The following is an 11,951-nucleotide window of genomic DNA, read 5'->3' on the forward strand; positions in this document are numbered from 1 at the left end:
ACACTTCTCTCACATTTCCAACACTGTCCCTCATCTACCATTATGTCCAACGCTTCCAACTCCCTCGGGATATCCTCAGCGTATACGTCAGATCACATAAAGAATTATGGCAGGGTGAAATAACTTCTCTTGGTCCCACACGGAGGCCAAACTTCAACAAGAAAATGCTTTTTTTTCCCCCTCCGTAAACTCACTGCTGGCATTCTTCATTCAGGGCGAGCGAAGTTTTTTTTTTTTGTGGATGTGGGGGGACGACCCTGACAGTAAACCCACTTCGTGTCCCACAGTTCTTCATAATGTCACGAAGATGATGCTAGTTTGACTAGTTTTTTTTTCACAAACTTCCAAAGATTTTAAGAGCAAGAGTGAGAGGAATGTCTGCCTTAGGCAAGATACCCTGGTGGCTTAAAGGGGAGGCGAATTAGATCCTAATTCGTTTCAAGAAAGTGGAACTTAAGGAAAGTTTCCCAAAGACGTTCGAAACAGCGGATGCAAGAGCCATTTAGCACCAGCTAGTAGAGCAAGAAAAGTCTCCATTCTCAGGTCGGGATGTGCTAGGAAATCCATTCAAGGGGAAGGAAAAAGCTTCAGTTTTTAGACAGAGACGAAACAGACAAGCGACGATCGGTGCAAACTCAAGAGGACATGACCGAGTAAGATAATGCGGAGGTATGTCATATTAGACCCTAGACCTCGCCCACTTGTTGTTGAGTTTCTGAATGGAAATCCCAGCCTAAGAAAACAATGGCAAAGGTCAGAGATTCACTTTAAGAAGAAGGTGAGGAGGGCATGCGAAAGGACTTCTCATGCCCACGATGCAACAGCCATAAAGAAGACAATGACCAAATACTATTCAGTTGCTCAAACACTCTCTGCACGTCGACGCATTTATACATCACAACAATCTATGACCCGTGGTCACAGCCGGTGGACGTGGCTAGCTCTCCTGGAGTAACAGGATCCCCCAACCCCTCACCCACCCCAGAAGGGTCATAAGGGACTCCTTGGGGGAAGGAGGGATGTAAGTAAGGAGCTGAAAAACTTAAAGAGCTCCTTCAAGTCTTATGAGACACAAATTGGTTACACCCCAGTGGCATTATATCCACTGTGGAGTTGAGGACAGAGGTTCCCACTTGGGGGTCTGAAATCGCCGTGGGACGCCCCAGTGAGGTGGTGGGGAGCTTATGGATCGATAAGATGTGTACTGCTCCAATTGAGGAAGACACTTGCGGGAGGGAGGGGGCTTGGGAATCGATATTACTACATCTGAGGTGGATTCTACCTCAGTGAAAGGATCCTAAGGATAAGGGCGTGGATCCTGAATAGATTGTGTTACTATAGTGCATTTGTTGGTCTGAAGAACTAAAGGGAAAAGGACACACCCACACACACGAATGTAAACCTCTCTTCATATGCAAGTTTTAAACAGGTAACTACGAATGGGTGATTACACACACGCACACACACATGTAAGAACATAATCACAGATACTTTCTACACGCACATGCACATATATGTATATCCACACATAAGTACACATGCAGACTCGACAGACAGACACAGACACACGCGCATAAAACAACACGTAGAAAAGTTATGGAAAATATGTATATATATTTTCACTGCATGCAGGTGCAGTAGAGCCAGGAATAACCAGTTCTACTCCCTTTTTTTTGCGTGTGTGATGTAAATGTTTTACTAGGAACTGCAAATGGACCATACGAGTCTGCCTCATTTGACAATAGACCTGAACACACACAAAAAAGATAATATACATTTGAACTATGGCTAAGAACGACATGCAGTGTGTGTCTTTAGATAAGGAAAAGCGATTAGCTTTTTCTTATCGTACAGATACATGGGATTATGATACATGTTGACGATAAGAATAGAAAATTGAGAATTTATTCAAAGTAAATGATAAATAGAAGAGGGGAAATATTTAATCATAAAATGATATAGTTATCATCCGTGTTTTTATTTATCATTATAATCATAGACGTAAAATAATTTAATAGTCTTTTTTTGTTATTTTGGCGAACTATGGGAATAAATAAACAAGAGACCCCCAAATTTGTATCTTCGTATCCGTTCTGAGCGCCTATCAAATCCGTGACGTGATTGGCTGCCTTCACCGTGTTCGAAACCTCTCCTCAGATCATCACGTTTGGCTTCTGCTACGAGAGATTCTCTGATGTTCGGACGCAGGGTAGACTAGTGATGTCTGGCGTTGCGCTTTTGGCACAGCGAGATAAGAAACCTCTGATGTGGCATCTTACCATTGCTATTACGCCATACGCTTTTACGCCACACAGGAAAGCCCTTTATATGCCATCTTACCATAGGTGATACGCCAAACGCTTTTACGCCACATAGGAAAGCCCTTTATATGCCATCTTACGATAGATGATACGCCATACGCTTTTAAGCCAAATGGGAATAACGACATCGCTTGTGGCAAAAAAAAGGGGACCAAGGACTATTATTTGTAGGAGGCAAAGGTGCACTATTCCTAAATCGATCGGCTTTAATCTCAATTCTAAAACCATTGACATGGACAAATTGAACTGGGTACCTTGTACACACAGCCTGTGTCATGAAGGAACACACGTTCTCCTGCTCTTGTCTGTGCACTATTACCCAACATTCAGCACCCACTTCCCTCTTAATTGAGACCCATTCATCAGGTCGTCTCCTCCAGGGAAGTAGCAACACGTCTGTATAGCATTTTACGTCGCCCTCCTCAACAAACTTTCTGTCTGGTGTCACTAAGGGTGTTTCTCCCAATGTGGATGTCTGTATCTGAGTCCACAGTGGATATTTTGCTGCAAATGTATATCCTTATTTTCGAATGAGACTTTAGCTCTATAGTTTTTGGATCCTTGTATCTATCTCTCTATCTATCAAATCTACTTAATCTATCTATCTAATCTATCTATCTAATTTATCTATCTATCTAATTTATCTATCTATCTATCTATCTATCTATCTTCCGACGTTCCTCAGTGCAACCCAAGCGATAAATGAAGTTATTGATATTCTGTTGGGTATTGAATGTCAACGGACATCCCATTTTCTAGAATTCTACCAAAGAAAACGGTGTACGGGAGACTTAGATAGAAGTTAGATCTTTTGGTGAGGTGTCGAATCCTTCCTGATCTTTCTCCCTCTTTCTTCTTCCACTTGTAACACATTTTTTCGCACAAAGATTAAATCCACTTCAGTACAAGATGGGCGAAATCTCCACACACAATTATCCCATTTCTCCACTACATGGGCGAAACCTCCACACACACAATTAGCCTCTAAAAATCTACAATCAGTAGACTGGCCACCCTCCTCCCTCCTCCACCTATTTCATGGTTTCCTCCGCCTGTTCCCATGGTTGCCTCCACCTGTGTCACGGCCCCATCCACCTATTTCATGGTTTCCTCCGCCTGTAACACGGGTCCTTCCTCCACCTGTTTCACAGTCCCATCCACCTATTTCATGGTTCCCTTCCATCTGTAACAAGGGTCCTTCCTCCACCTGTTTCACGGTCCCATCCACCTATTTCATGGTTCCCTTCCATCTGTAACTCGGGTCCTTCCTCCACCTGTTTCATAGATCCTTTCACTTGCCTCGTAGGCGCCTTACCAGATCACTGACGTCCACCTCCCTTCCTTCCCCACTAGACGCCCTCCTCCATTCTCTCCCTGTCCCTCAGTCACTCACTCGATGCTGGTGGACACGTGTTCCACTTCACGACGACCGAGTGTTCGTCCACCTCCGTGGCACACCAGGGGCGCCCGTGATCCACAACGGTGCAGCTGCGGAACATCCTTCCGCGGTAAACGAAGGGGAACACGCACGTCTTCCCTTCCTTTCCCATCGGCGGCGACGAACGCTCACAAGGATCTGCGTTGGGAAAAGACAGAGGGGAAAGGAACTTAGGGCGTTTGAGAGGTGATTGATGTGTGTTAGGTGACCGTGAGTCAAGTTTAGGGATGGGATGGGGTTCAGGAAAGCAAAGAGAGAGGAGGAGAAAGTGTTTAGGAGGGCTCAGGAAAACAAAGAGAGGGAAGGGGTTGTTTGGGAGGGCTCAGGAAAGCAAATACAGAGAGATAAGGTGTTTGGAGGGGCTCAGGAAAGCAAGGAGAGAGAGAGAGAGAGAGAGAGAGAGAGAGAGAGAGAGAGAGAGAAGGTGTTTGGAGGGGCTCAGGAAAGCAAAGAGAGGGAGGGGGTGTTTGGGAGGGCTTAGGAAAGCAAAGAGAGGGAGGGGGTGTTTGAGAGGGCTTAGGAACGCAAAGAAAGAGAGAGAGAGAGAAGGTGTTTGGAGGGGCTCGGGAAAGGAAAGACAGAGAGAGGAAGGTGTTTGGGAGGCTGAGGAAAGGAAGAGAGAGAGAGAGAGAGAGAGAGAGAGAGAGAGAGAGAGAGAGAGAGAGAGAGAGGAAGGTGTTGGGAGGGGCTCAGGAAAGGAGAGAGAGAGAGGGAGGGACGTTCGAAACGGTGACTGTGTGGATGGGTTGTTGGAGGGCTTAGCTACAGTGACTGGGTTGTTGAAGGGCTTAATTACATGGTTGGTTGGAGAGGGAGGGCATAGTTACAGTGATACGTGAGGGGGAAATTTGTCATGGATATTCGGGCGAATAGTTGTATGAATATCTTACGAAGATCCTGCAGGTGCAGGAACTTTACCTTCTCTTGGAGAAGATCCTGATTTCGACTCCGGGTGGTCACAAGGCTCAAGGATCGACACCTCTGAAATAAGGTCAAATGAGGTCAGAAAAAAGTTCCCAAGTGCACTTTCGTGTAATAATCACATCATCAGGGGAGACACAAGAGAGAAATATAAGTAGGAACTTATATAAAATGATTGGTAATGCTAAAAGTAGTTACTTACTTCCGGGATAGTAGGCTGGGATAGTGAGATGAGGGGGCATCGGCCTATGGGCCGGGATAGCGGGATGGGCTTCTACAGTAGGATGCCCTGGGATAGTTGGATGGGAGTGTATGGGCGGATGAGCTGGGATAGTCATGTGACCTTGGATTTGCGGGTGCCCTGGGATAGTGGGATGGCGCGGGATAGGAGGGTGTGCTGGGATAGACGGGTGGGCAGAAATGGGGGGATGATAAGGTGTCCGTGGATGGGACGGAAGATCGGGATGACCTGGGACGGAGGGATGTCCCGGGATAGCCATGTGGGATGGGACAGTTAAGTGCCCTGAGACACTTGGATGCCCAGGGATGGTAGGGTGTCCTGGGACAGATCTGTGACCTGGGACGGTTGGATGGGCTGGGATAGTCCCATGCGATGGGATTTTGCCATGTCCCGGGATGCTTGAATGTCCTGGGATAGTGGAATGTGCTGGGATGTTAGGGTGAGCTGGGATAGTAGAGTGGGCTGGGATGTTAGGGTGAGCTAGGATGGATGAGTGTCCTGGGATACTTGAATGTCCCGAGACAGACGGATGACCTGGGATAGACGAGTGACCCGGGACGCTTGAGTGGCCTGGGACAGACGGATGACCTGGGATAGTGGGGTGGGACGAGTACGATGGGTGTCCAGGTAGGGAGGGATGGCCCGGAATAGCCGGATGGGATGGGATGGATGGATGACCTGGGATACTAGGATGCCTTGGGATAGACTTGTGACTAGGAATAGATGGATGGGATGGGATAGATGGTTCAGCTGGGATACTGGGATGGCCAGGGACTGTCGGGTGTTGTGGGATAGTCTTATGAGCTTGGATATTCCCGTGCCCTGGGATGAAAGGATGGGATGACAGCGAGGGATGGCCAGGTATAGATGGATGAGCCGGGATAGACGGGTGACCTGGGACGGAGGTATGGCCCTCTACCCTCGGATGTTTTGGGATAGACGGATGACCCTCAACAGTCCCATGACCTGGGATAGTTGGGTGACTTGGGACAGATGGATGAGAGGGCACTTCCGCGTGACCTGGGATGGATGTGTGACTTGGCACAGATGGATGACCTGGGATGGATGCGTGACCTGGTACTGTAGGTTGCGCGGGAATTGACGGATGACCTGAGATACTTGGATGACCTGGGATAGTTGGATGACCTGGTATCGTCGGATGACTACCAATGGATGGATGACCTGGGACTGAGGGATGAGGGGGCACCGAGGGATGACCTGCGATGGATGAATGTGCTGGGATAAGCGGGTGACCTGGTATGGTCAGGTGAGCGGAGAGGCTCGGGTGACCTGGGAGAGACGGATGACCAGGAATAGTTTGATGACCTGGAATGGATACATGCCCTGGGATAGATGGATGACCTGGGATAGTCATATGGGATGGGATAAATGGATGAGCTCGTAGGTTTGGCATCCCAGGGACTTCTGGATGTGGCGGGATAGTGCCGTGGCCAGGAATGAAAGGTTGGGCTGGGATAGACACAAGCTTCGAGGATAGAGCTGGATAGGATGGCTGGAGTACTTGGCTGGAAGGATAGGAAGGTAATGAGACTGGATAGGTAGCTGAGCTAAAGGGAGCGTTTGGCGCATCTGCTGACGAAGGGGACAGAGGTGGAGAAGGATGCGGTGGGAGAGGGTAGGAAGCTCCTGAAGGAGAAGGGAAGGAACCTTCTGAAAGAGAGTTTGAGTTCGGATCTCCTGAAGAAGGTAGAGAATACGGATCTCCTGAAGAAGGTAGAGAATACGGTTCTCCTGAAGAAGGAAGAGAATACGTATCTCCTGAAGAAGGTAGAGAATACGGTTCTCCTGAAGAAGGAAGAGAATACGTATCTCCTGAAGAAGGTAGAGAATACGGTTCTCCTGAAGGAGGTAGAGAATACGGATCTCCTGAAGAAGGAAGAGAATACGGATCTCCTGAAGAAGGTAGAGAATACGTATCTCCTGAAGAAGGTAGAGAATACGGTTCTCCTGAAGAAGGAAGAGAATACGGATCTCCTAAAGAAGGTAGAGAATACGGATCTCCTGAAGAAGGTAGAGAATACGGATCTCCTGAAGGAGGTAGAGAATACGGATCTCCTGAAGAAGGTAGAGAATACGAGACTCCTGAAGGAGGTTGAGAATACGAGACTCCTGAAGGAGGTTGAGAATACGAGACTCCTGAAGGAGGTTGAGAATACGAGACTCCTGAAGAAGGTAGAGAATACGGATCTCCTGAAGAAGGAGGGTAGGGACGTTCTGAAAGAGAGGTACTATATGGGGATCCTGAAAGAAAAGGAGAGGGATAAAGTCGGGCAGACTGGAGGGGAGGAGAATGCCCTAAGACGTCCGTGGCACACTGTATGATCTTCATCTCGCAGAGTGGGTCTACTGGTGCCCTTGGATATTCCCGCTTGTATCTTATGGATTCCTTTGTCTCTAACTGTTCCTTCGCCAGGCTAGTTGTTTTATTCTGCTGCTCCTCCAGCAGAGAGGTTCTTTTCGTTTGGGTCTTATTGATCAGCTGGGTCTTCTTCGTCAGTAAGGTCTTCTTTCGCTGGGTCTTTACCGAAGAGGTCTTCTTCTGATGGGTGTTCACTAGGGAGGTGGTCCTATTCTGCTGGCTCTTGATCAGGGAGTTCCTCTTCTTGTGGACCAGGAAGGTCCCGTTGACCTGTGTCTTCGTCAGGTAGGTCCTCGCCGGCGTGATCTGACCATCAGCCACCCGAATTGACGAAGGGGAGAACTCAATCAAAGACTCATCTTGGACGACAGATGGGAGGTCGTTTGCGTCTCCTAAGGGAACCCAGGACTTCCACATCTCATGTCCTTCGTCGGAAGCCCCAGTTCCTCTACCTTCCCGCTGGTCTGTAAGGAAGATCAGGTATCAGCAGCGCTTATCCATCAAGTGAATGACTGATAAAAGATCACTAGTGTCACGTCTTTTCCGAAGTTGGGTTAACAATGAGGGGGGAACTGCAGTATTAAATCTTTGCAATATTTGATGATAAGGATCAGTCTATGATGACCTTGTTCCACTGGTGTGAGTAATTTTGCCTTCCCTCTCAGACTGACCTGATAAGGTCAGTAATTTCTTACTTGACCTCCACTTTTCCCCGATATTCTCCATCATCGGCCCGTCGATCGAGCGTCGCGTCTCCCGCTCGGCGTCTGCCCGATCAAGTCCCGGCACATTGTTGCCCTCGCGCTCTGTCCTGCGCCCCGTAAAACAAAGTCTTTAGAAAAAAGATCAAAATGAGGGAAAGAATAGAATAGAAAATAGATATTTTGTTGCTTATTTTCTTTCAAAAATAAGAATTGAGTATTTTTTTCTTAAAGTTTAGATGGTAACTGTTTTAGCTCCCCGTATTTTTATGTCTTTTAAGTGGTTCTAAAGCACTTATTGCTATGTTATAGTAGCGTCAGAAATAATAGTGGAAGTAGAGATGATGATAATAATGATAATGATAATGATAATGATAATGATAACAGTACAAGTAATGATAATAACTAATAATAATAATATTAATAATAATAGTAATAATGATAATAATGATACTCGTTTTGTGACTTAATTGGTTGTTAAGAGTAGTTATTCTTTCTCTCTTTCAATATATACAGACACACACACACACACACACACACACACACACACACACACACACACACACACACACACTCGCCTTACGGATCCACAAGTAACTGTCTCACTCTCCCTCTCATCCCTCTCCCCTCGCACTCACCCATCAGTAGTAGCAACAGCGGTGAGGCTGAGATTCGATAGCAGCAACAGCAGCAGTGCAGCAGCCGGCCCTGGAAACGTCACTGCCCAGCTGGACATTTCAGCTGTCCCGCGCCCACAGCCTGGGTAAGAGAGAGAGAGAGAGAGAGAGAGAGAGAGAGAGAGAGAGAGAGAGAGAGAGAGAGAGAGAGAGAGAGAGAGAGGTCAACGTCCGATGCTTATAAGGTTCAGTTTACGAATGACCCAGTGTCAACCAAATGTCCAAAAAAGACTTGGTTGTAAATTCAACCTTATTTTATGACGAAGAGATAGATGGAAAAACAAAAACGAGATTGTCTCTCACCTTTCGTCTCGTCAGCGAGGTCCACAGCGAGGCCAAACGTGGTCTCTCCCCTCCCTTGGCGTGTATAACGAGGACAGCGAGACGAGATGGTTGCTAATGCCTCTGATCTCATCGACTTGGAGAGACAAGAGAGACGGGAGAGATGCCTGGTTGCCACAACACACCGGTATGGTAGACTGGTGAGGAGAAGAGGTTCTGGCAACACCTGTCAGCCAGGGTTGTGGCGGAGGTGGTGGCAACACCACCGCTGACGAAGCAGTGTTGAAGGACGCTGCCACCAGAGGGACGGGGTGGTATACACACACCCACACACACCCCCTATGAAATTGTCTCCCCTACTCCCCTTTTAGAAAGCATTACCCACTCGTCTTTGATTGTTAGCACCCTCGTGAGGGGTCAGGTCACAAGGTCACTACGCCCGCTCCTCCTCCTCCTCCCGCCCTTAATCTGAGAGTTCAGGGAAGAAGCTCCTGCACCACTCACGCCACAGTCAACTCCTGCCACTGGAGATCCCTCGTCCCCAAGGTTGCAGTCGGGAACTACAACCACACCAAGCCCCACACTACGAAAACACCTCCGTCATCCTACTAACCCTTGTGAACATCAAAAACCTTTAACATATTTATAAAGACGGTCTGTTTTTAGCTCACTCCAACTTTATTATAGTCTCCCCGTGTGTGTGTGTGTGTGTGTGTGTGTGTGTGTGTGTGTGTGTGTGTGTGTGTGTGTTGCTGAAGCCGTTGTAGTGTCACCAGAGATTCAACAGCTTCTATAACTGATAAGGTTTATCAAACAACCATACTGGCATTTGCACTGATGATGCAGACGTTGGCAAGGTGAGGAGTCTGTTGCAGTGTTGTAACGAGTCTTAATGACCTTCTATACACACACACACACACACACACACACACACACACACACACACACACACACACACACACACACACGCATGTACACACACACGCATGTACACACATTCCAATGATCTAAACCAGCAATAGTTTATGTTATGCAGGTAAATGTTTGATAAACGTTCCATACAAGTTGGAAGGGCCATGATAAACGTTCCATACAAGTTGGAAGGGCCATGATAAACGTTCCATACAAGTTGGAAGGGCCATGATAAACGTTCCATACAAGTTGGAAGGGCCATGATAAACGTTCCATACAAGTTGGAAGGGCCATGATAAACGTTCCATACAAGTTGGAAGGGCCATGATAAACGTTCCATACAAGTTGGAAGGGCCATGATAAACGTTCCATACAAGTTGGAAGGGCCATGATAAACGTTCCATACAAGTTGGAAGGGCCATGATAAACGTTCCATACAAGTTGGAAGGGCCATGATAAACGTTCCATACAAGTTGGAAGGGCCATGATAAACGTTCCATACAAGTTGGAAGGGCTACGAGGAATTGAACTGGAGATTAGAAGTTTGTGATTAAATAAGTCGATGGGAGGGTTTTTATAAAGTGGATGGGAGGGATTTTATAAAGTGGATGGGTTTTTTTATAAAGTGGATGGGAGGGTTTATATAAAGTGGATGGGAGGGTTATATAAAGTGGATGGTAGGGTTTATATAAAGTGGATGGGAGGATTTTATAAAGTAGATGAGAGGGTTTTTTTTAAAGTGGATGGAAGGGTTTTTTATAAAGTGGATGAGAGGGTTTTATAAAGTGGATGAGAGGGATTTTGTAAAGTGGATGGGAGGGTTTTTATAAGGTGGATGGGAGGGATTTTGTAAAGTGGATGGGAGGGTTTTTATAAAGTGGATGGGAGGGTTTGTATAAAGTGGATGGGAGGGTTTATATAAAGTTGATGGAAGGGTTTTATAAAGTGGATGGGAGGGTTTATATAAAGTGGATAAGTAGTCTTCGAAAAGTGGATGAGAAAATGGATGGACGAAGCTTTATACCAAAGAAGAGACATGATAAGGCTTTTCCTAAAAGTCAAGTTACACTTAATAAAGTGGATAAAGTATGAATGAATAAGTCTTGACCTTAAGTAGATCGTGCTTTATAAAGTGGGCAAGGCTTTATATAGGTGGTTGGAGGAACTGGGAATAAAAAAGCTTGCATTGGTTTGAACCATATCTAAAATATAAATGTGGGGCTTTATAAAACTTTAGGGAAAGGTTCACATCCCACACCTCTGTATCTCTGACCTTTGACCCTGCCATCGTCCCTCCTCCCCTCGTGACCGCTGACCCATGAAGGAAATCCTGGGATCCAGCGGGCGACGGCTGGCTGACCCGACGCGTCGCGCCCAGGCCCTTCCTGAAGCAGACGCTGACGGAGGTGCAGCAGCAGTCCTCCTCCTCCTTCACTATCCTAAACACTGGTGGGACGTAGAGCACAGCCGCTGCTTATTTCAGCTCTCTCTCTCTCTCTCTCTCTCTCTCTCTCTCTCTCTCTCTCTCTCTCTCTCTCTCTCTCTCTCTCTCTCGACCCCTACGCTAACGTCAGCTGGAGATAAAAGAGGAAAAAGCACACCAAGAATATTAGGGCTCCGCGTGGACGTGGTATTTACGAGTGGGACGCCACCAAAAGTTTTCCCTTACTCTTCTGTTACTCTCGTCCCCATGTTTTGCCGAGAGAGAGAGAGAGAGAGAGAGAGAGAGAGAGAGAGAGAGAGAGAGAGAGAGTACTTAACTACCAGGAGATCTTTTTTTCTCCCTGAGGTAAGGTTAAAGGTACAGCGCTCACCTGCATATCTCGCTTGCAATATCAATAATATTATTGTTCCCCGTTTTCATCCGTAAACCGCGATATGGGATATTACGAAATGCCTTCTGAAATTCCACACAAATGGGAAGAATCTGTTTGACTTTCGTCATGCATATTGATAGAACCATAAAACAAGAGAAAATAGAAAGCCACTTTGTTAGACATAGAAAACCAGACCACACGACTTTTCCTCATTGGTTCTGTTGTTCTTATATTATCCACATCCTAGAAAAAAGCAATCAT

General features: G+C 46.7%; 1 protein-coding gene across 1 annotated transcript; it reads right to left on the minus strand.

Annotated features, from left to right (window-relative positions):
• Positions 1-1,986: 1,986 nt before the first annotated feature.
• Positions 1,987-9,204, minus strand: LOC139765236 (uncharacterized). Its single transcript, XM_071692576.1, has 6 exons — positions 8,983-9,204; positions 8,641-8,761; positions 7,973-8,112; positions 4,883-7,765; positions 4,678-4,740; positions 1,987-3,897 (listed from the first exon to the last, which is right to left on the minus strand). The coding sequence occupies exons 1-6, from the start codon at positions 9,092-9,094 to the stop codon at positions 3,707-3,709; spliced, it is 3,510 nt and encodes a 1,169-aa protein (XP_071548677.1). The 5' UTR covers positions 9,095-9,204; the 3' UTR covers positions 1,987-3,706.
• Positions 9,205-11,951: the final 2,747 nt, after the last annotated feature.

Source organism: Panulirus ornatus, chromosome 53 (assembly GCF_036320965.1).
Source record: "Panulirus ornatus isolate Po-2019 chromosome 53, ASM3632096v1, whole genome shotgun sequence".
NCBI lineage: Eukaryota > Metazoa > Arthropoda > Malacostraca > Decapoda > Palinuridae > Panulirus > Panulirus ornatus.

What these genes read in the sequence shown, in the direction of transcription:
- LOC139765236 (XM_071692576.1), bottom strand. Translation starts at nt 9,094, where the DNA reads ATGAGATCAGAGGCATTAGCAACCATCTCGTCTCGCTGTCCTCGTTAT. An exon ending in CCTCGCTGACGAGACGAAAG is followed by an intron (nt 8,762 to 8,982) that starts GTGAGAGACAAT and finishes TCTCTTACCCAG; the next exon opens with GCTGTGGGCGCGGGACAGCT. An exon ending in AGGATCTTCTCCAAGAGAAG is followed by an intron (nt 3,898 to 4,677) that starts GTAAAGTTCCTG and finishes TTCCCAACGCAG; the next exon opens with ATCCTTGTGAGCGTTCGTCG.